At 48.2% G+C, this 27,426-nt stretch overlaps 1 protein-coding gene across 4 annotated transcripts in view; it reads right to left on the minus strand.

Annotated features, from left to right (window-relative positions):
* Nucleotides 1-10,563: 10,563 nt before the first annotated feature.
* Nucleotides 10,564-27,426, minus strand: part of NRP2 (neuropilin 2) — an 88,691-nt gene continuing 71,828 nt past the window's right edge. For 2 of the 4 annotated variants that reach the window (XM_053947492.1, XM_053947491.1), the window contains exon 16: nucleotides 22,082-24,982. In XM_053947492.1, coding sequence (XP_053803467.1) covers nucleotides 24,702-24,982 — 281 coding nt within the window. In that variant the 3' untranslated portion in view covers nucleotides 22,082-24,701. Of the gene's footprint in view, nucleotides 13,968-14,589; nucleotides 14,659-22,081; nucleotides 24,983-27,426 lie in introns of those variants that run through there. The other 2 variants (XM_053947490.1, XM_053947489.1) reach the window with 2 other exon arrangements.

The raw sequence follows: 27,426 nt of genomic DNA on the forward strand, positions 1-27,426 counted from the left end.
TTTCATTAGCTGCACAGGGCTGCTTCACCACACATCCCCCTCAGCATGGGATCAGGCGGAATTAGAGATTTGATCCTTGGGAAGGGCTGGGGGAATGTCTTAGAGTGTGAAACTGGAGGAGCTCAGCTTGTTTAGCTTACCAAAAAGAAGATTAAGAGGTGACTTAATTGTGCTGTGTGAGGTACCTTCATGGGGAGAGAAAGGCAGGTATTAAAAGGCTGTTTAATCTAGAGGAGAAAGGCATTGCACGAGCCCGCACCTGGAAGCTAAAGCCAGACAAATTCAAATTGTGAATCAAACAGACCTTTTAAAAAGTGAATGTTAATAAAGATTAAACTACCCAGGAGAGCTGTGCATTCCCTTGCCTTTGATATATTTGGATGCAGATAGGACATGTATGCTTGCCCCACACACTTGAGCCAAGCAGGAGTTACCGGTCTTGGTATGGAGTAACTGAATGCCAGACCTGGCCCTGCATCAGGGAAGGTCAGGTGAGATGATCTAATGGTCTCTGCTGGCCATCAGTGCTCCTATGCCTGGAGGCTGTGATTTGTGTGCTTGTGTCCAGGCAGCTGGCAGAGACGTGGCTCTACCAAGAAAAATCAGTGGAGAAACACGAGGAATGTGGCACTGTGTCAGAAGGGACAAGAAGACAAGTGAAGACTGATGTGTATGTGCAGAGTTAGAATACTAGAAAGGAAAGGCTTTTAGCCAGAAAAAGGCTTTTTATGAAAAAAACCCAACAGATTATTTCTGGACATTAGCAGACATGTAAATTTTTTGTGCTCAGCTACCCCTAATTTTCCTCACAATTCATTAAAAATAAAACCATCCCTCAAGTTTTATGTTGATCAGAAAATCAAGGCATCGACATGAAAGCCTTGTTTGGGGAAAGACAAAGACAAGTCATATCCCAATTTTATGTAAGTACGTGAAACAATACCTGAAAACCTCGGAGGCCCAGGAGTGGCTCAGGAACCACTGCTCACTAGGCCATGCTGCAGTATGGTGCCAATTAATTCTTTACTTTTATGAGCCACTCCTCAGGGCTGGCAGATGAGTATGGATGCAGAGAGGAACTGCTGTGGGGTGTCCCTCATCATTTTTAATAATACTAGGATTCAGAAGAGCTTATCTCATACTCTGTGCTCTGAGTCCCTGTCCTGGCCCTGGGGATGGTCTGCCCAGAACAGGATTCTGAGATGCAGCACAGCAGTGTGGAGGGATGCACTGGGCCTCAGCTGCTCCCAGGCTGAGTGATGGGCTCCTGCAGCAAAGGATGGAGCCCAAGAGAGGATCTTGCTGAGAAGTTGTTGTTCAAGGTGCTTTTCATAATATTTAAAAAATGTGTTTGCTTCCTCTTGCAAATGTTCAAACATCTTTAAAGTGTCTGTGGTGCCAAGCTGCTTCTCGCCCTGTTTTAAGAGAAATAAGCTTTCTTTAAAGAAAAGGAGCCACAAAAAGCGCAGTGAGCCCAAAGTTAACAGCGAGCAGACCGAAACGAAATTAACACCAGCAGGATTTCAGCTGCCCCTCCGAAATATTGTGTCTCACGGCAAAGGGTCTGCGAAAAGATGGGAGAACAGATTGCTTTAGCGCATCTTCATGGTGTCTCTGCGGCACAGATGAAGCTCAGGCTGGGTCCCCTTCCCCTTGCCAAGCCTGCAGTGAGGGCTCACAGCCCCCAAAAGTGGACATTCAGAGGTGCAGGCTCTGCAGTGCCATCAACACGCATGGGTCCAGCACCACAAGGGGATGTGACTCGGGACACAGTAGCCAAAGAGTTTAGAGAAGCATCACCTGCAAAACCAGAGTGTGAGCCCAAAAGAGAAGCAGTGAAGAGAAGGCAAGGGACAGGGAAGGAGAGCCTGGCCCTTCTCCACTGCCATAAATTGGAGGCGAGAGAATGGGAGCGTTGGTCGTTGGCCATGGTGTCACAGCTCTGTGTGGATTACATTGGCCAGCTTCAGTGATGAAAATAGGCAGCCAGCAGTGAGTTCCTCTTTGTAACAGAAAATAGTCAAAACAGCTTGAAAACTATTCATAATGAGAGCTCTGAGAACAGCCAATGCTACACACACAGAGTGAATACTGTCATTAAGCACTCTTTGGATGACAGTCCTAGCAGTTCATTATCCCCCATCACTGCTTGGGGAGGGTGGTGGAGGAGAGAGAGGAGTGAGCTTTTTTTCAAATGATCTTTTTTTTTTTTTTTTTTTTTTAATTAATCTCCACTGTAAAGCAGAGCACCAAAGGAGCAGTATAAAGGCAGCATCCTGCCTTGCCAGTGACCTCTGAGGCTGGAGTGCGGGGCTCTTGCAAAAACCAGTGCCACCAAAACACAATAAACACAATCCCAGCCTTGATTTTATTTAATTTGCTAATGGATTGTATTTATCCTTTCCTTTTTTTTTTTTTTTTTTTTTTTTTTTAAGATATGGTTTCTGGTTCTGTCTTCTTCCTCTGAAAGTGCAAACAAAAGTTTACTCTTAAGACCCTAGCTAACATTTCTCATATTAATATGAGTCTAATATGACTCAGATATTAGGCAGTGTGTCCAGCAGATGTGAGCTCCAGCCTCACCACCCATTCACCATGAATGATGCAGCAGCTGCTGGAAGCCTCTTTCTCTGTGTGAGGATACTCACCTGCAGGTTGTGACTTCTTTGTGTGGATGCAGGTGGGTGTCCTGGGCTGTGTCTGTGAAGCCCCTTCACGTGGGAACTGTGGGGCAGGGGGACAGCCAGGAGGAGCAGGTCTCCCTGCCCTTGTCCTGAAGTGGACCAAATCCTGTAGTTCCCTGTGCTTAGGGAAGAGGTGCAGGATGCCAAGCTGGGTACGGGGGAAGGACTGGCAGCGTTGTCCATGTTTGCAGGCCAAGCCAAAGTCTGGGCCAAATGTGGATGTCAGCTGGAGGTGCTTTATAATTAGTTTATAATTAGCAGCTTGTTTGAAGAAGAAGTGTATGTCAGGGACAGCGTTACAATGCACATTGGGTCTCCTAACCAGAGGTTTTTAGGATGTGAATTGTCCAAGATTGAGAAGCAGGATGTTTTCTATTACCATCTGTGTAGCAGTTGTCTTCTGGGCAGTTTTCCTTATCTCCTGTTAATGGGCCCATCAATGTCTTGCCGCATGACTCAGAGATAACTCCCTCCAGGAGCCGTTTCTGTTTAACAGGTGATGAAGGACCCACCCATGACTCAGAATGACATCAGCCCATTGTGAGATGCTCCGTCCAGGGGGGAGCAGCTAAGCATTCCCACCTAGATATAGTCTGGGATTTTTGGACAGGCAGGCAGCCTTCCCACAGGTTTCCAAGAGGACACAGCTGGGGTTTCCACTGGACGACTACACCTTTTCTACAGGAGCACTGCTCCAACACAGGCTCCATCTGCCACTCCAAGAGGACTGCATCCACTCCAATTTGGACTGCTACTAACACACTAGCCAAAGGGGTGTCAGGTTGTATTCTGACTTTGTCAGTGGTCTTCCTTTTGTATTATTGCATGTATTTTAGTTTTTCCCCCTTTTCCCAATAAACTGTATTTCTGACTTAGAGTTTCTCACTGGTTTTGCTTTCAAACTAGAACAGAATATCCTTGTATGCCCAGAGGAGAACTCTGTGCCCTTGGCTGGTCAGAGGAGCCCAGTACCCTATTACTGCCATCCAAATTCATCAGGGCATCCCTTGGCATCAGGGGGAACACTTCTTAAAACTTGTGCTAATATTTCCCCAGCCTGTAAAGTCACCTGGGCATCTGTGATGAGTCACTGTGGCTGTGTGTGGCTCCCTGCACTTCATCACCATTATCTTTCCTTCATCTCCAGTATCTGAGGAAAGCATCAAACCTTGTTCCTGAGTCAGAATGCTGAATCTCTTCAATTCCAGCAACATTGCTGTGTTCACAACCTTGTCATCATCCTGAGGCTGATAACCTCAGGCAGGGGTGTTAATTTTTTAAGTCATTGAGCAATGTCCTGTTTGTGACACTAGATATCCAGAAATACAAGATACAGCAGCCCTTCCCATCCTCCCAAATCATCCACCAAATCCTCCACCATTCCACCCATCTTCACTGTCCTCCTCAGCCCTTGAAATAGATCCTGATTTAGAGCTGCTCAGCTGCAGGTCCCATTACAGCCCCCTGCTCACGTGCTGTGGTCTGGCATCGTTGCATGGCAGGGACTGCAGATCGCTATTGGAATGGTTTTATCCCAGAGCAGTACACTGCTTGTTCCCAAGTGTGGCACTGCTCTGTTTTAATGAGCTTTGGACATGGCACTGTCAGCAGAGCCCTGGCTGTTTGATGATGGCCACTGGGGATAATTAACCCAGTGTGTGCCCAGAGCCCTGTGCCTGCCTGTGGCCCCGGCTGGGGCAATGCCAACAGCATGGATGGGCTGTGGCTGAGAGGTGAAACTGCCTTAAAGGGGCCTCTTACCCATCTCTTTCTCTTAAGTTGAGGCTAACATTGTTTCTAAGTTCATAGTCTAACTTCTTCCTTGGAAAAAAAAAAAAGACTGTTTTTGAAAAACAATTCCAAGTGGGACTCTGTGACTCACTCTATAGTGCTACCAGGCCCAGATTAGGATGCTCCTTGCTGATACCTGTGTCTATACTTGGCCTTCACAGAGCTGGTGGGGATAAGGGTAGGGCTCCTCATCCCAGGGAAATGGGCTAATGTGCTTTGCACCATCCCCTTCCCTGAATCCCCAAGGCACACAGCTCCATGGGGATGCCTGGGGAAGGGTTAACTGTGCTTTTGCCTTTGCCACTTAAGCGTGTTTCTTCCATGTTTGTCTCAGCCCTTTGGAGTGTGCTGCTGCTGCAGCTGGAAGGAACTGCTTGAATGGCACTGAGTACTTGTGTATTTGAAATTCAGAAAAGCAAGAGTTACTGAGCTGGCTTTCCCTTTCCGGGAGGAAAGCCAGAACTGGAACTTGCTTTTTCTTCCTCCTTCTTTCCTCTAAACCAAAACAAACAGATGTTTTTAGCTGCTTCAGCAGGTAATCACTGCCTGTGTGTCAGAAAGAGCCATGGAAAACTCCCTTTGTTTCATAAAACTGAGGCGGCACATTTGTCACGCTCCTGGACACAACTGACCTGCCACGTGTTGGCAGGGAAGTGGCACCTTCCTGGCACTGGGATTTTCTTGCAGTGGCAGCAATGGGCAGTAGTAACAGGACAGCCTGTGGCAGGAAGTGGCACGGCTTCCCTGCCTATCCCCATCCTCATCCCTCCCCAGGCTGGGAGGCCTCATGTGCTTTTGGCACAGGTTGTTTAGGCAGGGTCACCACCACCACCTGGGAAAGCACCCAGAAGGCTCCAGACCAGGCTCCCATCACCCCCTGTGTGGGTGCAAGGGAGGGATGTGGTGAGCACAGGCATGGGTGCCACAAGCCACATCTCCTTGGCTGAAAGGGCGTGTGTCACCCATTGAGATCGCCAGGCCTGGTTTTCTATGTGTTTGCAGAATGTCTTCTCATCCAACAAAATAAATAAATGGATAAATAAGAATTGCTGGGCGAGATGTGGTGGCAGGGTGCCAGTCCCAGCACAGCCAATTCATTTTAATTTCTCATTAATTTGGACTGACCTTTGCTCACATTACCACCATGAGCACGTTCAAAACAAGGCAGACATTTAACTCTGTTTTGGGCAACGCTACTCTAATATGGCTTTTTTTTTTTTTTTGCATAGCTCTTTCTTTTATGGTAAGCAAATGTACTGCCAACTTTTCTCTTGCTATGTACACCAGCGAAGGGAACCAGATGCTTTGTGTTTTCCTCCGAAATGTATCTGAATGTTGTTTTTTGTTTAGTGTTTCAGAGGGAGGGCTGGCTTACAGACAGCATTTCATAAATCCAGTCCTCACTGCACACTGTTTCCCAACTTACAGTGGGTCCTGGCTGTGGCTCCTGGCTGGATTTGTGTTCTCTCTTCACACAGTGTGGCAGCAGCCCCTGAGGCGCTCAGGGGCTGATTCCCGCCTCTCCCATTCTCAGTGGAGCGTGGCTGCCTCTGGGGGAGACTCCATTGGAGGGGTCCCAAGTGGTGAAGGGTGTGGGGCTGGGCAGGCTCACCCCACTGGCTTCTTGCACAATAGACCATCCACAGCCTGGCCCCGTGCAAAGGCCATGGCTCTTGAGGAAGCTCTTAGTTCAGCCTGGAGACACATCCCAGGGGAAAAAATCTCCAGTTCAGGAATGGGATTTGCTGCTTGTGGGTATCAGGATGTGGGGATTAGCCTGGTGAGTGCTGCTCTGCTTCTGGGAATGGAGGAGTTTCACTCTCAAAGACACTAGGGCCATATGGGGCTGCCTGTGCCCACCCCTCTTTGCTGGGGGCGCTCAGAGCTGGTGTTCTGCATGGTGGGGGCTGCTCCTCCTCCTCTCCGTGCAGACCCGAGCTGTTGAAGCCATCCCAACAAATTCTTGCTGTCCAGGAAAATCATGTGGTATTGGGCAAGATTGTCAAAAATACCTATGCCACCAGGGAACTTCTGGCCATTTAAAATAATTTCTTTCCTCTACCTCCATCAGTACTTCTGCTGCTATTTTTATAATCACTCTTCTGCTTTCAACTCCTTATCTTCTTTAGCTTTCCCTCTCCTTTTCACACTTCATGCCCTAAAATCTTTTCATCACTTTTTTTTTTTTTGGGGGGTCTGATTGGGCTTTATTTCTTCTCCTCCACCAGATTTATGTGAGTTGTCAAGTCCAGCAGCCGTTTGTCTCTGCCTGATGACAGACTTGCGTCCCACCCCCCTCCGAAATCAGATTCATGGCTGTTCTTTAAGGCCCTTTAATATTTTAATGCTTTGACTATAAATTCCATTTTCTCTAAGCTTCAATCCTTCTGCGGGCCTTCCCGCGGAGGGCCGGGGCGGCCCCCCCGCTCTCCGCCGTGATTTGCGGTGTGTCACAGGCGGCGTTTGCCATGGCTTTGCTCCACGCACGGGAGAGGAGGGCAGGGGAGGGGAGCATAGCAGGAATTCGCTTTTCCTTAAGCTCAAACGATTCTTCAAACCTTGACAGGAATTGACTTTTTTTTTTCTTTCAAGACATGATTTGTTGTGGGCTTGTTGTGCTTTTTATTAAAATGCTCTCGTGGAGTGCTTAGAAAGGTTGGCTTTGCACAGCCTCAGCTTCCTTCTTTAATAAATGCAGCCTCGGCTTACAGTTTTTCCCTCTGATGTGTCAGCTGGGGGACTCACTCTCCATCTCAAATACACCCAGACTGCTTAAATCATCCTTATTTCTCTCAGAGGGAAGAGAGACTTTTGCTCTCCAAAACTTTTCACACCCTAAGTTAATAAAACTTCTCTGTTGAAAGGGATGGATGTGACACTGTGCTGAGGATTTCATGGCCGAGTGCTGGATTATTGCTGTGGTGTAAAAGGCTCCCCAGCCTTGGTAAGCACATTGAATGTCTTCTTAAAATATGAGGTTGAAATGCATTTGGCAACAGCTGTGTTGCTCAACACAGCCCATCACTGAGGTGTCCTGTGCCTCTGCAGAAGCCACTCTGCTCGGGAGTGTGCTTCCAGGGCTGCAAAGAGAGCTGGGCTGGGAGCCAGGGCAGAGTTACTCCATATAAACCCGAGAGACCAGGAGGGCAAAAACAGTGCTAGAAATTTTGACAGTCTTTGTAGAGAAGTCAAGTCTGTTATGAAGCATGAGATTGGCAGCTGATCCAAAGGGTGACAAATCAGCCCTGCACTGCACCAGGAGGGACCTGATAGGAAATTATCAGCAACATCTTGGACAGCTATTTCCTCTAGGTTTGTAAACATTTAACCAAGGAAATATTAGCAAAATCTATTGCAGCAAACAGTCCTGAGCCACCAGCACGGGCTGGCTCACCCTACAGCCCTCCACCCACTGCTGCAGCACAGGGAAGCAGAGGTGTATTTCTTCTGTTGATTTTTGGCGCTCAGGCCAAGGCAGGGGTAGAGCTGGTGAGTGTTTAATTCAGTGCTTTCCATTTCGGATATTAGTAGTGCAACTGAGTTATGACACAGGAGCTGAGAGAGGAGTCATTCCCTCTCAACACATTCAGGATTAGTTATTTTCCCATTATACTGCTTTAGACACGGTGAGTTTGTTGCCTCAAACGGGTCACTGCATGTAACAGGAGCTGATAGGAAAGCCTAGTCCTCTCTGATCAGTGTGAGTGACAACACGGACCTATTGAATTCAATGCAAATTTTGCTACAGATGTATACAGACCAAAACTCTGTGTGACCCTCTGTATTTACACCACAGGGTTCTACTGAGCTGCCACAGTAAGGCTGAAAGGACACAGCAGGGACACAGCACTTGTTGGCACTGGCTGCAGTCAGGTCCCCAGTGTTCAGGAGTCAGCACCTGGGGGTTCACCAGCACCTCTCATGGCCAGGTGGGTTTGTCCACTTGGGGTGTAAAGGGGGAAGATGTGAACTCTTTCAGTGCAGCTATTGAATAGAGGCAGCTTTCATGGGAAGGGGCCATTGGGAGCTTCCCAGTGGAGAGAATATGCCTTTATGTGTATTTGTCATCAGGGTTCAGGGGGCCTGATAATTATGGATGCAATGGACAGGCTCCCTGTGGTCCCTTCAGGGAGGAGGTGGAGCACCAGCCTCCCTGAGTCAGCCTGACAAAGTCATTGTCCACAGCAAAGCTGGCACCAGGTTTTGCTCAATCCCGTTGGATAGCTGGTGATAGTGCCAGGCTCCAAGAGACAGAGACATTCCTCAGAGAGAGACAGAAGAGAGTGAGGCAACGGGAGGCTCTACTTGCACCTGCCTGCAATTAATTAATTACGAATCCACTCATTAGCTCAGCCCCATGGCTCCCCTTACTGCCAAGCCCCCAGCTGTCCAGGGAGCAAGTCATTATTTGAAAAGATTTCCCATTAAATCCAAAAGAAAAGGAATATTGGAAAGAAGAAGGAGCAAGAGAAACAGCAAGGGTGCACACACGATTGCAATCAGCTCTAGAGGATGTGCAGGAGTGGCTGGATCCCCATCTTGGAGCAGCCCGAGAATGATGAAATCTATTTTATTAGCCTGCTTAGCCCCTGATTACTCTTGTGCCATGTGAAACACCCCTCATGGCTCCCCACAGTCCGGCCTCTGCTTGCAGTGGGTACCCTTATGTGCATGGCAAATGAACCAGGGCACTCCAGGTCCCACCCCATCCTGCTTGGCTCCACAGCAGCCCCATCCATGTGCAATCCCAGCTTGTGTGGAGAAAAAAATGCCTGAAGATTTAAATTTCCTGAAATGGGTACCTGTCTCTCCTTGGTGCCCAGGCAGCAGTTTCAGCCCAGCTCACAGGCTTTTAACCTCAGCCAGAGCACACATCTGCTTTGCCCGCTGTGTTTCTATTACCTGCTCTCTGCTCCCTGCGTTAGTGGAGGCTCCCTTAAACTGCAGTGATTTACAGGCGGTGTTACGGCAGGACAGGTCTGACACTGATTGAGTCGCTTATCTGCCGTCTCCGTCCTGCTCTCTGACAGCCTCTCCCCCAGGTATCAATCTCCACATCAGTTCTTTATTCCTAGGTGAGAGGAGAGCTGTCAAGGTTGCAGCTACACTGTCATCTTCATCTAAGCTGCCAGCCACCCTTCATCGCTTAAAGACCCTCTTTAACACACAAACGCTTTGGGAGAGGGTCACCGTGCTGGAGACGGCAGCAAAATTTCATTTGCTCTCGAGGTGCTCAGAGCTTGATGGATTGGCTCTCATTTGTCAGGGTGCCCATAAATAAACAAGAGTTTCCAAGCTGTAGGTTCAGCCCCATAGCTTCTCTTTTCTGCAGCCCTGCAGTGGCTCCTGGCTGCCTGCTATAGGGTACCAGGACCCCTCTGAGACATGAGGCTCCCCTGGGCCTGGGCTGCCACCAGGGTGGTGTGACAGAGCAGAGGGAGGGTGGAGAAAACAAGTATATGGAGCCAGGCTTGGCACTGGGGTTTGCCAGGAGTCCCCACTGTCTTTGTGATGAAGAACAGGGCTGAAGCTGAACTGCAGAACATCACCCCATCCCAGTCACTGCCCGCTTCGGCAGGTTCATAGAAACAGGACAGGGACACACTGGGATACCAGCACCTGTACCCTTGTGAGGTGGACAAACTGACAGGCTGGCCCCCACCAGTGCACTTTAATTCTAAATAATTTTTCTAAATTATTTTTAGCCTAAAACTGCACTGGTGAGAGTGATCCTCTCTGGGATCACTGGCAACATTGGGCTATGGCACAGGGTGACAGGAAAGGACCTGCATCCACTTTGGGGTTTGCTATCAGATGCTGCTTCTGGGCCAGAGCAGCTTCCAGCCATCCCCAGCTCTGATAGGAGATGCTGTGTGTGTGCACTGGATCTGTGTTAAAACCCCTTGGTGTGCCACGCAGCCTGGGGTAATCCAAAGGGAGAGGCAGTGCACAGCAAAGGAGAGCAGTGGGCATGGCCCTGTGTGCCTCCAGTTGCACCTCATTTTGCTCGGGCTTCTGCTACCCACAGCCCTCTTCAGTTTGGTTTCCTTATTGCTGCTCTTTCATTAATAAAAAAGCCACTGAAACATAATCTCTACCATAATGTTTATTAAATAGTAATTTTAAAAGGTTTTTATACAAATCATATAAACACAGTTTTATTTTTTGTTTTGTTTTGTTTGTTTGTTACACCGAAGAATCACAGTAAAAGCTCTTTAAGTCCGTAAGTCCTGGCTCAGCCAGTAAATGGTCAAATACCTTGAACTGCAAACCTTGGAGAATTTCCATTTCTGCATATAATTTCTTAATGGTTTAATTCCCATGCTCACCTCCGGCACCTTCCCACAAAATGAAGTCACCCAGAACTACAGCCCGCTCATTAGCAACATGTCCTGCCATGGGAAGCGTGTGGAGGCAACGGCCCATTTAAGCAAAGGCATTAATGCCGATTTTCTTTTCTGAATTTCACAGAGGGAATTGCAATCAGTAAACCAAATCTATTTGCAGAGGAGGATGCAATGAATTGAATGCACTGATGACCTTTCACCCCCTCCCTGTTGAAGTCACAATCAAACACAGTTTTCCGTAGAACAGTAAAGCACCCGGCAGAGGTAAGTGAGGTATTGGCTGTGCAGCATGATCGGCCTTCTCTCGCCTGGCGAGCTCACGCGTGGGCCCTGCCCCAGCTGCCAGGGCCGAGCGGGACACATGGGCTTTGCTGGGCCCGTGCCACGTTAGTGCCAAGGTCAGCAGTACTCCCCTGCCCCAGATCAAGAGATACATTAACACGAGTCAGTCCCACGGAATAAGTCACATACACGATACATACAGAGAATTCACGTGCGTGTGCAAACACACTGTTTCTGAATATATCTATATATGAACTCTTCTCTCTGTACGCCTACTAGACACCATAACATCACCTTTTAAATTATATATTTTCACCTATTGTTTGCCTAAGTTGGCTTTTCTACTGTATGGTCCTTTTCCATTCATCCTTCCCCTCTCTGGTGATTTGAAGGGAATGAAATCATTGAGCAGCAGCAATCCAGCTTTGAAATGGTCTGGTACATTTCCTCTCACTGCCTCTGTTTCTTTTGTACAGTAAAATAACACCCCTGTGGAATTTGTCTGTGAAAAACGCCAAAAGAAATAAGGTGATTCGAAAGGAGAATCAGAGACACATTTACTGCTGTTTTTGTCGGGTGCACAGTGTGAATTAAAGAAATGAAGGCCTTTGTGTGCGCGCATCTCTGCGTGTGTATATGAACCGCGGATGTGCTGATGACGCAGCTGCCGTATCTGTTCCCCCAGTACATGTGCACCTTTCTCACAGCAGAGCAGGGTTTTTTCCCTAAAATCTTATTGTCTGAGTGAGCTCTTCATGAAACAGTAGACAATGTTCCTATTCCCATAGTACCAAGGAGCAGCTGTGGCGCTGCTCATGTGTCCATGCTCATCTCCTCTCCAGATGTTGCTTGTGTCCCCAAACACCTGGACTCCTGCACGATGTGTTTGTGGGGCTGGGCAAACTGAGCTTCACAACACATCATAGCTTTGTCAATAGCAGTTGGTGAGGAAAATAATGTCATCCACAACTCAAACTACTTGCCAGGTAAAATGTAAAAATCAGGACATGTCAGGTATTACCAAAGAGCCCCTTATTTATGTATGTACAAGCTGATAGAGGTGATCCATCTGTACAGAACTGGAAATGAAGGCATTGGTTTGGGGTTCAGCATTTCAACTCTTTTTCTCCATTCAGTTGTTTTCATAACACTCTTCTTCCACAGCACATTGGTAAATGGAGAGGTACCAGCTGCCAGACAATGTAGCCAGACCATTTGAAAGTAGAAGGACCAGATTTCTGCTGGGCTCTAACCAGCAGAGAGTGGTGAAGAAGAGCATTTTGTGGGGAAGGATGAAGGCCTCACTTGCTATTTGCTACAGCACTGATCATCAGCTGGAGGAAAAATATTTCTAAGGCACTTGTTCAAAGTAAAAAAAAAAAAAAAGCTCATAGATAGATCTTGGGGTTTTTGCTACTGATCAGGAGCAGCGCAGCTTTCCTCCAAAGGGGATGTGGTGGCAGCTGTTTGGTCCAGCAGTGCTGATGGCACCAGCTCACACCCCCCAGCTCCAGGGACAAAGGGAGCACCAGGAAGGTGAGGAGGTGCCAGCAGGCACCATGGCCAGGGTCCCCAGTGCTGTGGGCATGGCTCCAGCCTCCTTCCCTGTTCATTTTTCCTTCCTGGCACTTTGGAGAGGCCTCAGCACTGTACCTCAAGTCAAACCCCAAGTGAAGCCCCCTTCCCAAAGCCATTGCCTAAGCACCAGCAGCCCAACAGGCTCTATCTTTCGTTTGCTGCAATTTTCTCATTATAGCAAAAAGAAAAATGGCAGGCTCAAGAGGGGTGGGAGATTCAAATAAAAGCCTTCCTGATGAAGGCCTCCACTGTTGCAATCAAAGATATGGATTTAATAAATGGCTCTTATTCACAAATCACTTTAAGGCTCTTCAGCTTTTCTCAAAGAGGTGCTTCTACACATAGGGTTTCCCTTCTATTTTCTTTCTTAATGATTTCAGAAAGCGCTGTTGTTACTGTTGACAGTAAAGCCAGTATCCCACCTTTCCCCTGCTACCAGGAGAAGAAAAATTGAAGGTAACAACATGCTTCCATTTTCAGGACTGCAAACTGCAGCTTCCTGTTCTTAGTCTGAAGTGCACAAATCCCTACAATGATATCTTGACGGAGTCTAAAATGGACAGGGGCTCCGTGTGTGTGTGTATGTTATTTCTAAAGAAATCCCTCAGCCTTCTCAGCAACTTACCAGAGAAAGGAGGTGGGAAATAACAATCAACATTTAGCTTCTCACATCCAAAATGTAAACCAGGCTCCCTTAACACATTCCAGCCACTCACATTGGCAGAAAATGAAGATGAACCAACAAACAAGGGGTTCAGTCCCCCCTCGCCCGGCACAGTCTGGTTTGCAGGAAAGCCACTCGGTCCTGGTGGAGTGTGACCTGGCAGCAAGACTTGGTGGCAGGACCACTGCCTCCCCTCACTTCTGCTCCCCTCATTCCTTGTTATGACATTCAGTTCCCATAGAAAACAGCAAAAAAAGTACCCCCCTGCCAACCCACCTCACCGGGCACAATGCCAAGGGTGATCCCCAGGCACCCATCAGGCCTCTGAGCAGCACTTCTGGTGGTTCATCTTCACCTTGTGCTTGATGCCATCGTACAGTTCGAAGTTGTAGTTCTCCAGCGTGGTGGAGCTGCGCGAGGACAGCCCGGCGTACGAGCACGTGCAGTAGAGGAGCAGACCAGCGCAGATGGCCCCAAGGAGGACACCGAGGGAGCTCATTGCTATAATGGTCACCAGGATGGGATCCAGGGTGTACAGCCAGCTTTTCTCTTTGTCCAGCTTCGGGGTTCCTGGAGAGTTAGTAGAGAACAGTGTGTCGTTCCTATCCGATCCAAAGTAATCTGCAGTGGAACGGGCACTTATTATCCAGGGATCACTCTTTATTTCCCCCTCACCTTTATAGATTTCTTACTTGGAGTTGTGATGGCTTTACAAGAGTTAAAGTATATATATATATGGGAATATCTCAGCAGGATTCACTAACCCAGGTCTAGAAATCATGTGAAGCACCAAACTGATTCACTTTTAGACATCAGACTATTGACACGGCATGCAAGCATTTTACACCCACCGAAACTCTGGCCCTTCCAGTGCCACTAGGTTCAAAACTATGGAATCAATCTGTCACAGGTCTCAGACTTAATTTTCTTCATTTACAAGTCAAAATGCCGTGCAAGCATCAATTAATGCTTAAAAGATCAGTTTCACTTGTCCTAACACAAATACAATACATTGACTTTGCAAGGTTGCTGGCTGTTGGAAAACAGGAAAAGAAAACCAATGCCTTTGAATACTAAGCCATCACTGCAATGTATGTTCTCCAGTGTGTTCTAACTCCTAACACCACTAAAGCTGAGGTTTGTGAGTAATCTGAGTATCTGTTACTAAAACATAAGCTGCCACAGCTGAATTGTCCATGTGCATATGGATAATGTCCATGTCCATGTCCATTTGCATACCAACCTGGATTGTCGTCATCTTCAAAGTCTTGCTCAGAGCTTGGGAAATCATCCTCCATTCTTGGGAAGTTCACTAGAACAACAAAATGGGAAGCACTGCTTGTTAAATTAGGCCTTCTGGCAGCATCATTGTCACTGGTCACTGGACTGTGAGACCAGCCAGAAGAAAGTAATTGTTAAACTACTACAAGGCTCTTCCTTGTGGAATGAGGAGGAGCTCATTATCTTCTTCCCTTGGCCAAAGTCAATGAAGACTCTTGCACACTTGAGAGAAGAGGATCTTCACACTACATCACATTTAATAACCACCAAATCACCAGCTTTTAAGAAGAAAAGAGAGTGAGCGAAAAGCAAAGAAATCAGATACCTTGAATAGCACTAAAATATTGTCACGGGTGCCTCCATAATGGCCATAATTCACTATTAACATGCTCATGGGTATTACCCTTACACCTTTGAGTAGGATCTTAGTGCCTGTCATTACTTGCCACTAATGCTGGATCCATTTAGCACACACTCTGCTTTTAATCTTTTCCCATATGTCTGACTGGATATAGAGCTTCAATGACCCAGTTCCTCTTTGGGTTTCAGATAAATTCACAGTAATTTGAGGAATTTATGTATCTTCATTATATGTTTTAATACAAAAACTGGTTGAAATGGAGAGAGAGGCAAATGGGTGTCCATATCTAGGCCCTTATGTTAACATTTCCCTGATCCAAATTCCTTTTACTGGTGACATTTCTTTCTGTTCAGCACACACCAAGGACTAGGAACCAAATGCACATATTATAATCTGAGCAGAAGTAAGTTGTTTTCCTGTGCAGTCTTTCTATCATTTTCTCTGCGTAGAGTTAGCATGGCTCTTTTCCACTTTTCTAAAAGAAAATGTCTTTCCCTTTCAATCTGTGAAGAGTTTTCAAAGCTGACTGTGACTTGGGGCTCTCAACTGAAAAGGTGTCTCAAAATGATCAGGAATGCAAAAAATCAGGGACTAGAAAGCGATAGAAGTCACACCTTGGAAGTAGTTGTGGTTGGAACCAAGATTACTTTAAGTCTTGTGCCAAAATGGCAGGAGTTTAAAGAGGTTACTTACAAACAACCAAAACTAAAGATTGTAACTTGTACCCAAAAAGCCACATGCAAAGAAATTATTCAAAACCTTATAAAAGACTATTTCTGCATATTTGCATGGATATTTAGGACTTGAAAAGGCCTCCTGAATTGTCAAATACAGTTCACTTCCAGAGTGGGGTCTCTGCTGAAAGCCATGCTGCCCCAACACCACCCAACCTCTGACAGCAGCAATCCTCTGCTGGTATTAATGACACCTTCTCACTCCTTGGGTAGAATTGTATCTGCACCCAAAGAATTAAGGGATTTCTTTGAATTTGCAAGTGAACCTGGCAACAGGAAGGCTCACAGCCCAACACCTGCCCCTCCTGCCGATGAGTTCTGCATCGAGTGAGTCAGTTAAGCTGACTCAAGGCTGCTGGTACCTTGTCGAAGAAACACAGGTGCACACTGCCTTCTGTAAATCCTCACTTTGGCAGCGAGTTCACCTGATTTCTCAACAGCTCTCAAACTGACAGGCCCAGATGGCAACATCTTAGGGCTGGGAGAACTGCCTGAGGGCCTCTTGCAAACATTTAGATCCAAACATGTGGAAAAATAACTTGCAAAGTAGTTCACATGTGGAGACGTCTGAACTGCAAGTCGCCCATTGGAAGACAAGCAGTGAGATTTGCCGTCCGTGTCACCCACACAACCTTAAAGAAACTGTATGTTGCTCAAAGATGAGCAGAGGTCGAAATTAGATGACAGTCTGCCCAAGGAGTCCATGTGTGGAGAAAGGCTCTTAGAAGTCATTTGACATTCCATATTGTAGCTGCTCTAAATTTTGTGTGAGAACAAGCTAGCAATTTGATCCTTTTGTAATTTCCCAGGGTAGCCTTGAGGGAGAAGGCAGAAATAAAAAAAGTATTGGTTAATCAACACTTTCAAAAGAACACCAGTTCTTCCAGCCTGAAAGGAAGGAGCACTGGGAAAACTTGAAAAGAGAGAACATTTATACAAAAAGCCCAGCCTAGAATCTGTTTACTCTTTTAGTGATTTTCTCAATTCCCCATGCTAATATGACTCTTAAGTCCTGCTTAAATGATATCTTCCTACTTGCCCATTTTCCTTCCTCCTCAGGCCCTCATTCTTCTGCTCCCCACATGCCATTTCATTGCTGTTTGATTGTATGTTACCATGCAGGGCTCTACACCCTCTGGAAAGCTTTAGAAAAATATAATTTGATGTTTCTTTTTCCATACTGGGGCTTCTCGAGTCATTAACTGAATCAGCTCAGGCTGTGTGGGTGTCTGTGGGAATTGAAGCTGGTGGTCTCAGTTCAGTTCCTAGTGGAGATGATTTAGAATCTAGCCTGTCACAGAATCTAGCCTGCTGTTTGTCATCAGTTAGGCTCCTTTGGGACAAGTCCCAGCAATACAGTGACAAGTGGAGCAGGCCACAGAAGGCAAATTCCCTTAGAAAGCGGTCCTCAGAAAAGCCTTGCAAACTGGTGGGCAGAATGGGAGAAACAAACATCGCTCTGTGTTGTAGAAAGCTGCTTCCTTAAAGGGTAGATTTCAGGCACAACTTACATTGCATTTTAAAAGGGAAAAAACATTATGGAGAAAGGTAATCAAGAAAGTTAGGGGTAAACTGTAATTAAATGTGAGGAATGATTTCTCATGAGTGAAAGGCCATTTTTAAAGCCCGTGTGCCAAATGGTAGCTGTGAGCACCTAGCCAGTTCTGGCCAAAAGATGATATTAGCAATGATGTTGGAAACAGCCGGATGCCAAGAAAGGCTGTTATCTGTTGGATCTGAGAGCACTGCCAGCTAAAAGGCTAATTTATGGGACTTGAAAAAAGAAAGATAAAATTCTAATCAGACAAGGGCTGATTTAAGTACCATATTTGTATGAGCTCACATGGAGGGAGAGCAGGAGAGAATTAGTATTTCCAGAGATTAAAGAGTTTCAGTGTACATCTGTTTTAAAATAGTAGCAGGGGTGAGAGGGATTGTGCCAGGGCGGACGAGAGGGGCAGGAGAGCAGACAAGGTTCTCTGGTGTCCCACCACAGACATACACATGCCTCTTGCAGGAAAGCTCTCCAAACCTGCCCAAAGCAGCTCACCTCTCCAAAGCTGAGCTCAGCATGTCTTATGGCCTGGCACGTACTTCCCACCACCGCAGGTGCTCGACGCCAGCCTTCCTGCATGGGCTCACCAGCAGCACCACCACCGCTGGCAGAGACCTCCGCACCAAGCCAAGAGCTATTGCTTTGGAGACAACACCCAGCCCTGATTGCAGGAACCTGGACACATTCTTCCAAGGCAGATGACAACTGTCAAGAAAAAAAATTGCTGTTTCTTCTAGCCTGACTTTGTCTGGTTTATGTCCAGGCACCAGGTGCTGCCTCCTGCCAGGTCACTGAGGGGAGCTCAATCACCCTGGGACAGAGCTCTAACATCTGGCATCTCCCTCTACTCACAGGCATTTGCAGATTATCTGTGGTGCCTCTTGGAGTCTTTCTGACTGAACAAAATGAGCTCTCAGTAGGAGTTGCCTTTCCCAAACAATGTATCAAACTTGCAGTAATTTCCAGATATTATTGTCCGCCTAGAGCCACTCTGGCACAGGACAGCCTGGCCTGGAGAGCGCCCAGGATGCACTCTCACTACCCCTGTGCTCCTGCTCCCCACTTTCTGCAGGGGTCCACAACCTCTGGGGCTGAAAGTGATGCACCAGTTGATGGGTGCTTTGTGAGCTTGCTCCCTACAGTCTTTCATTCCCAGTAATGTCTGTGGCTGTGCCTGCTGGGACAAAAAAAGCAGAGTGTGTAGGAGGAAGAAAAACAAATTGCTGGTTTTGGGGAAATAAGCAGCACATGGTTGTTTCCCCACTGTGGAAAGGACTCTAGGGCAGCCAGCTACATGCTCACCCCTCTCTCCTGCTGCTACAACATCCCTCTTGGCCAGTGCTATCCTGCCCAGTGAAGGGAGCGTAGGAGGTACACTGCTGCTCTGCTGCCAAACAAGTGCCCATGAGGGTCTGAAACATTAAATGCAGCCAAAGCTAGGAAAATGGGGTCAGAAATTGACATTTCCCAGTTTTGGCATAACAAGACAGAGCCCCAGCTCTGCTCTCATCCTTGCTTTCTCTCTTTGCTCATTCCCAGTCCTTTTCTCTCCACAGCAATAGTGTGACTCCAACACACATCATTTTGTTTTGACACAGCAGAGCAGCCGCCGTGGCCTTGCCTTGACACCGCTCTGCTTGGCGGCGGCGCAGCGCTGCTTCTCTGGCTGGGAGCCCCGGGGGCTGGGGGTGACACCTCCCACCCTCGGCAAATGGAGAAGCACTTCTCAAAGCAGCAGCACAGCACAGGCTCCAAGCAGAAACACTCCCTCTGAATCCCTCATTGCTCGATTTCCAGCTGAAAATCCACCTCACTTCTCTCTTTCCCACTCCTCCAGAAACACAGGACTACTTTAGTTTACAGAAGGGATGAATCCCTGCCAAATTTCAAATTAGAACAGTGCTTTGGCTACAGTTGAGCATTAAAGAAAGCAAACAAGCTGCCACTCCCTGGCCCGGCCTTCCTCTGCAGTGCAGGAACCTCTGGACCTTATTCTCAGATCGCCTTCGGGCTGCCTTGGTGGTAGCCAACTGTGCACACCTCAGGCCACCACAGAACCATTGTAAAACTGGGGGGCATGGATGATCTCTTGCAATCCTTGGGCTTCCCATATGAAGATAAGGTGGGAAAGTATGGCTGGGCAGGTGAAGACCCCCCACCAAAAGCACTTGGAGACATGAAGCCAGGCTGGGCATATGGTGTGGAGGTGGCCATGAGCAGGCAGCTATTTGCAGCCCTGGTGCTGCCCTCCAATATGTGGCAGGGCACATGGCTGCAGGCATGGCAGATGGCCAAGGTGGCTACCCAAAATGAGTACCCTGCCAAGCCTTCCCTGCAGCAGCCTGACCCCTTCTCCAGCCCTGCTTTTGCACTTCTCCTCAGCAGCGGCACCAGGCCAAGGGAACAGTGGTGGCGGCATGTGTGCATACGGTGTGACTGTGGCATTACACAGAGTAATCCTCTCCCTCTCCCTCTCTCTCAGCTCTGGACAACCCAGGTCCTGACACGCAGGTCCTGTGCTCCGTGCCGAGCTCACCTACCCCAAACCGAGCAGCATCTCGGCACAAGGGCAGCACTGGCCCCCGTTGCCACCACACAAGGGCTCGGAGCTGGGGGAGAAGCTGGCAGCTCTGTGGCATCCTGGTATGTTTATCACCCTCCCTGTTGTTGCTGTTTGTTTTTACAGTGCAGTGGCTAACGACACGATTCCTCAAGCTGCCAGTCACGCCTGCAGTCTCTGCTAAGAGCCGCCAAAGCCACTGATGGAGGAGCTGTGGCGGAAAGCCAAGCGGCTGTCCAAGCTCGCCTCGGGGCCTCGCCTGCTGTCTGCACGCCTCACTCTGCTGCCCTGACATGGGCTAAGTGAGGGCTGGCCCTGGTAATATCACTAGGTTTTCACAGGGTTTCTAGAGGGAAAAAAATCCAAACACAGCCCCCACGCACAGCCTGGTTTCTACCTTGTTCCCTTGCATGCGGCAGCAGAGGCATTTCCAGCAGGTCAGGAAAAGCCAACCTCACATCCACAGCCCGGGGACAAGCAGCTCTGGGGTCCCTTTGCCAAGTGCCATCCTGCAGGTGTCCTGCCCTGGCAGGAGGCTGACCCAACTGTGCAGCCGGTCCCTCGGCTGGTGAATGTGCTCTGCAGCCTGCTCCTGCTCGATCAGCCATCTCAGGCACGCTGACATTGCCAAGGCACAGCACCGCCTTTCCCACGGCGCCCTTTGCTTTGCCAGGTCAGTGCTCCCTCTCTCACATCACCGTTAGGCACTGGCTTTGCCCCAGTGCTTACTGAGAGTGCCCATGGACTCCCTGCTGCTCCTTCAGCACAACACCAACTGTAGAGATAAGATAAAAAGATTGACACCATCACAGCACATACCACTAGGGAGCTACGCCCAAAGCCTCCACATGACACACAGGACACAATGCTGTTCCCTGAATAATAGAGCCCCCACTGCTCCCCCAAAAAGTTTTCCTCTTTTTTTTAAGTAGACACTTAGATGCCTGAAGTTACTGGCAGAAGAGTTTGCATCAGAATCACACTAAGCTGTATTTATTTCCTTAAACAAAGCATGCTAATTTTAGCTGCTTTCTTCCCTAGGATGTGCTGCAGCCTGAGCAGCACCCAACTCTCCGGCCAATCTGTCTGTGGCGCACGTACGGAATAATTAATCCTGAACGATTTCTCCCTTTTCGTCTGTTTACTTAACAGAATTTTTTTCTTCCTTGTTGGGAAGCCATCAGTCAGTCTCTCCCTCCCTGTTTTTCACATGTGCATATTTGTTTTGAATTTTGCTTGAACAGTCACTGAAGTGTATAAAATGCAAATTACAAGTGCAATTTGCTTTGCTGTACAATTACAGAAAAAAAAAAAAAGAAGTCCTCTCCCAAAAAAGCAGCATGGGTCCTTAGCTTTGCTTGTGTTTGAATAGCCAGTGTGAGGGATCACATTTGAATTATTTTTTGTTGATGGCCTGAATTCCTAGTAAAGTCAGGAAGTTTCATCGCAAAGCTGAGCTTTATGCCAGGGTAAAGGATATGAGAGAAAGAAAATAAAGAGGGAAGGAAAAACCTCTCAAACTGGCAGCAAAATATATTTCACATGAAATGTGATGCTGCTGACTCTACTGAAGGGGTGAAAGGTGCACTTAGGGAAGATGTGAAGCAGAACTGCTGCAGCAGAGGTCCCTGTAACAAGTTGGGAGGACTCAAATGTAGGGAAAGCAGGGGACATACACGTGTCCAAACACTCGCATATAGGTCCCCTGCACAGTCTGATAGGCAAAACCAGGGATTGTACAGAAGAGGAAAGCATTGCTGTTTTCATTATTAATTTTGATAATGGCTTGCCTGTTTTTTGCTGAGCTCAGGGACAGAGCGTGCGGCTCAGCTGAGCTGGCAGCCAGGCCAGCCCCAGGGGCCCTGGAAAGTCGGATGTCCTGTCTCCAGGGGACCCAGCTGGAGAAATTCTGTGTAATCACACTGAGCAATTTAGCACTTAGGCAACGCTGGTGAAATCCCCAAACAATCCCAAGAGTGAGTCCAGCCTCCCAAAACTCCCATAAGGATTGGTACAAATGTAATGGATCTAAAAGCTGCTATTAATGGCCCAATCCTGAGTGCAGCGAGGCAGGGAGCCCACAGCAGCTGTGCTGCTGGGAGCTGGGTCTGCACGCAGCAGGAACTGGAGCTTCCCTTGGCTAAAAGGAATAGCCCTGATGCTCTGAAGAGTTTTGGAACTCTGCTTTGCTTCAACCAACAGCATGCTCATTAGCAAAGAAAGAAGAAAGAAAAACCCCAGATATTTGTATAAAAATATCATCATTTTATTACATTCCACACAATACATCTTCAAAGAACTTCAAATTTCCACAAGATATTTTTCACACACAGGCAACTGGGCAATGCTGGGGATGTCAGGGCTCAAGGAGCAGGGGAGAACTAGGAGTAAAAATCTCGAAGTGACCTGTTTTGTCTTTGGTGATTTTGGTTTAAAAGACAGGGTGCCACATTCTCCTCTCTGACACACCAATGCACACTTGCTAAGTCTGTGGGGGTGAACCTGATCAAAGTGAAATTGTCTGAACTAGGGAGACTGAACTGACTTTGGAAACAGGACAATATCATCTGCTGACATGGCTTGGGCTGACCTGAAAGTAAGCACATGCCAGTATTTCACATCTGTTTTAATTTGCAGCTGACCGAGGGGGATAGGAATCCACATCCCAAACCAGATGCGCTGCAACACCAGTGCTGTGTGATGGGGAGGCTCATGGTGAAAGCACTCTGGCCCTGGAAGCCCCTCTCTAGGGACCTTTCAATGGCACTGCCTTCCAGGTGGCAGGAGCTCCCCGGGTCCATTCTGGCCCGGTGGGACAGGCATGTCCCTTCTGCTCTCAAAACCCTTGTGGGAGCCAGGCCCACGTGCAGCGGTGCCACGAGCACCCACCACGCCTAATGTGCTCACCATGGCACATCACCCTGGGCTTTTCTGCACTCCTTGCTTGTTTCAGATACTTGCTGCTGCAGCTGAGAGGATCCCACTGAAATCTGCTGTGAAACCAGCATGGGGAACTGAAACTGGCTCCATGAATTAAGGCAAGGAGGGGAATAGAGTGACACCCCCATCGACAGACATCCCTTGGGGATAGGGCTATGCTGCAACAGGGGCCAATACCACTTCAGCACAGTTTGTATTTTTACTTTTTTCCCCAGACCAAAAGGCAGCTCAAGCCTGCAGGGAAGTTAACGGAGCTGCTCATCTTGATTCATTTTATCCAATATTAATGGGCAAAGGAGGGATGGGCACTAGCAAGTTGAGAAGGGGGGAGGGAATCTGATCACTCATCACAGATGGACACAAACAAGATGGAGAACCTTGCTCACTGGAGGTACTTTTTTTGCCTGCAAACAAATTAGGGTTAAAAATTCAAACCACTTTTGCATGTCATCATTCAGTAATTTATATAAGGCATTTCCACTACAATACGCTGGGCCATTCAACAGTTGGAGGCGTGTGGAGGCTCCTCCTTGCCTCCCCAGTTAAAGCAGCAGCAATAGCTGGGCCCCCAGGCACACTGCCTGGGCTTGGCTTGCTAGATGTTACTGGCGCTCTAAGAAGCAGAACATTAGCAAACGCAAAACTGACATTCTAGAAAGTCAACAGGCAATTTTTATGATTCAGCAGCTATGGATTGGGCAGAAGGAAAAAAACCAAACCCAGAAAGAGGAACTATACTTGTCCCTTGAACATTTCTAGCAGAAAGACAAGGAGGAGCCCTCTCCCCCTTCTCTGTGTAAAAGCAAAACCATCAGCACCCAGAGTGAGGATACTTATTAAATAAATAAACCTTCAATTCTCAAGAAACTACAGTATTTAGCATCCACTAAGACCTGCTGAAGTCTAGTGTTACCCTAAGGCTGGCTTTAACAGATAGAAACAAAACATTCATTATGAGCTTCTCTGATATAAGGCAACTTTAAATAGATTCACTTGTAGGTGGGGGAAGAGGAGGGCCTCCCCTCCCTCTTCCAAACAATGGCTGTGTTATCATGTTGGCTGCAGAAAGAACAAAATGGAGAGATCTTGCTTTTTGAACAAGTCTATGGACCTCTCTGGATTCTTCTAGCCATCTGAGGTGGACATTCCCACTGTCCAGCCTGGCCTTTTCTCAATTTGCACCCAAGACATTAACACTATCAAACAAGAAACCCAGCCAAAGCTAGATAAGGCAACAAAAAAGCATTGCTCTCTTCCCCAAGTAAACAAATCAGGGCATTCACCATAAACACGTCCCAGACCTTCCAGAGAGGATGTGGGAAGGAGGGAAAATTAACAACAACAAAAACAAAAACAAAAGCATTCCCTGTGCAAGTAGAAGCAACAACAAGCAAATTAAAAAGGGGCTGTTTCTAAATATACATTCAGTCAGTCAGACACACAGAGTCCCATGCACACTCACACGCAGGTTTAGCACGCATGCACACGAGCCTCACACACAAGCTTCCAGGCTCACCATCAGGTTCCCTTGCAGGTTGCCTACTGGGAGGAGAAAAAAACCCCAAACCAAAAGAAGCCGACCAACAACAACAACAACAACAAAAAAACTCCCCAAACAAACACAACAAAACAAAATAAACCCCCACCTGACAACCCAAGTATCCTTGAAAAGTAATAGAAAGGGAGCATTCACTTTTGAAGTGAAGGGGCGGTGTGTCTCTTCTGGCGATCCAAGATGCAGCATTAGTATAGAGTTTGTAAAAGATTCAGGGAGGGCTGGGGGACAGAGAAGGGATGGAGATATCTAAGAGTTCAAACGTATGCTAGGTAAGGAAAAAGTGCAAAACTGAGGCAACGTATTTGAAGTCTTAGTTTCTGTCTGTCTGTTTTGTGTTTTGTTTGCTTTCTTGTTCCTGTTCGGCTCTCAGCAGCGCAAGCTGGGGTCTTGCTCTAGTTTTATGGTTAGGGTGGGCTCCACGGCCACAGGGGCCCCGTTGGCATAGTGGGAGGTTTTGTAGGTGATGGAGTGATCACTCTTCTTGGCCGCATAGCGGAACCGGTGGTAGTGGAGCACAAGGGCCAGCGCGACGGAGACCAGCACCACAACAGCACCTCCGGCGGCAATAACGTAATACCAGTAGGCTGGGATGGGCTGCACTGACACCGTGTCCACTGTGGGCTCGGTCCCTGGCAGGAGGGTTGCCCCTGGGGAGGAGACACAGAACAGGGTTGCTAGGTGGGAGGCATGCAGATGCACAAAAAGAAACACACATGCTTTCAAGACTACAGCACGGAGCAACACGAGGTCCCACAGCCGCCTCCAGATACAGGGCGTGCTCCTAGGGGAGGGCATAGCCTGGCATTTGCTGAGCCCACATATTCAAGGGCCTTTCTCTTCCCTTTTAATTAATCAGGCTGCCTGGAACGCAATACAAATTCCATATGCACTATTATTACTGTTATTTCTGGCATCAATGAATGTTTTTTTCCCTTCTTTATTTTGGCCATCTCCAGATCGGCCACCTGGTTTTGTCTCCACATGGCAGATGTTGTCAAGCAGTGACAAAACACATCACGTTCGTAATTGGAAGAAAAGCATGATCTCAGATGGCCGAGGAAGTTACCACAGGAGACTGGGAAAGAGATTACAGGGAGAAGCATTTGTAATTTTTACTGAAAAGACAGAGAAGAAGTTCTCGGTCTGAAAGTGCTCTGCACACAGGTCTAGTCTCACTAGATGCCCTATTCACAGACCTACACAGATTTCCTTAGTATTTCTTGAAGCGAGAAGGGATGGTTATAATTATTTACAGGGCATGGGCTGCAAAATTCAACCCAATATTCAGACATGGAACTCATGCTCTCTGCAGCTTCAGCAAGCCAGGACTATGAATTCATGCTGATAAAGCAACACACCTCAGGAGGGGTGGAAAAGCACCTGGCTCTTTGAACTCATGGGCAGGCAGTGCCCAGACTCAGCCCAGCAATGGTCAACCCTTCCTACTCTTGCAGCTGTGGCATGTTGCAGGGCACAGCTGCCGGGCTGCTGTCCCTGGCCAGGTCACACGGGGACAGCCCTGCACACATCTGTTGCTCAGGCGGGCCCGCACAGCCTGCGCACAGCGGCAGCGCCGGGCTCTGTGCGCGCCCGCCCACGGCGGGACCGCTCTGCACTACTGCTCCTACCTCCCCAGCAGCACTCGTGGGGAGAGCTGCAAATAACTAGGGAGGGATGTATTTTTGCACCACGTTTATTTACTGGTTACTTCAAGGTGGCTGGAGTTCCCACAGAAATTCTCAGGAGGGTTTGCTCTACTGCTGGACACATTGACCCCCCTCCTGCGCTCACCCTCTCCTCCTGCTCCTGGCTGGCTAGTGGGGGGGGCAGCCCCCTGACTCTGTACTGGCTAGCAGAACTTTGGAGGCTCCTGAGTTTGGTGTCAGCACATTGTTGAGCTCTGTGCTAACTAAACTCCAGCTTGGTTTCCTGAGCAGGCTTGGAGGATGCCAAGGGGAAAATACAAAACAGTGCAGGATGCACTCAGCTTTGCCAGCAGCAAGGGCATCTTGCAGCACAGCCTCTGCCCTCCCCTACTAACACTGCCTAACAGCAGAGTCACTGGCTGGAAATTTGGGATAGTGATGGCTTTGCTGCTAGTGGCACAGGAGATGAGGCAAAATGATGGTTCCTCTGCCATTCACAAGGCTTTTCTCCTGTCCCCATTCCCCAAAAACTGGGCACAGGGACTAAAACCAAGAATGAACAGTGCACCCAGATGAATAGCTACAACAACAACAAAAAAAAAACACCTCAAAAGCTAGAAAAAAAACCACACAAGCAAGACAAACCCTGCTTTTGTAGAGCAGGAGGCTGGGAACCACCCACATATTTGTCATTGTAGGCAAGAAACTCAGGTGTCTCAGGAGAAGCTTAACTGCCATATATGCTGCTCTCAACCTGTCTCACCCCAGCTGCCCCTTGCCATCAGGAGTGGGGGTGGCCCTGTCCCTCCTGTCCTCCAACAGTGCCGGCAGAAGGGGCATACAGGCTGGGCTGTGTGTTGAGGATGGCAAAGGTAGGGAGCAGGCAGCCCTCTGACCTCTTTCCCTAACTCCACTGGGCATGCTGGTTTGGGGGAATGAAAGCAGCACATCCCTGTGCCTCCCCGAGCAGCTGCTGCCCCTCAGCCCTCTGCATGGGGGTGGAAGTGTGGGACACCCTATGGGGGCTGCTGCCAGCTCCCTGTGAGGCTGAGCATGTTCAATGCTGCCTTGAGCCTCACTGATAACCCCCCACTGTCTCCCTCCACAGATCCAGCTGGCTGAGCTGGCCCAGACCCAAATGTGACCCACCACCATCCCCACTGGATCAGCAACACCTCTCCTGTGCCTGACAGCATGGGGGTGCAGGGCTGACCCCAGGGATATCGTGGGGCTGCTTGCTGCTTGTGTTTACACTTGGTGACAGTCTCTGCTTACATAGCACCTTGTTTCAGTGAGAGATTTACAAACAAACAGCCTCTCACACCACTGATATGCACCAGGTCCCATGGTGGAAGCTGGGGTGGGGAGAGGGGCAGGTGTCAGGGGTGACAACAGCTCCTGAGTGTCAAGAGAGTGGGAGGAAGGCTTCCTCCTGATGGCTGTAC

This window comes from Vidua chalybeata, chromosome 7, assembly GCF_026979565.1.
Source record: "Vidua chalybeata isolate OUT-0048 chromosome 7, bVidCha1 merged haplotype, whole genome shotgun sequence".
In the NCBI taxonomy this organism is placed as follows: domain Eukaryota; kingdom Metazoa; phylum Chordata; class Aves; order Passeriformes; family Viduidae; genus Vidua; species Vidua chalybeata.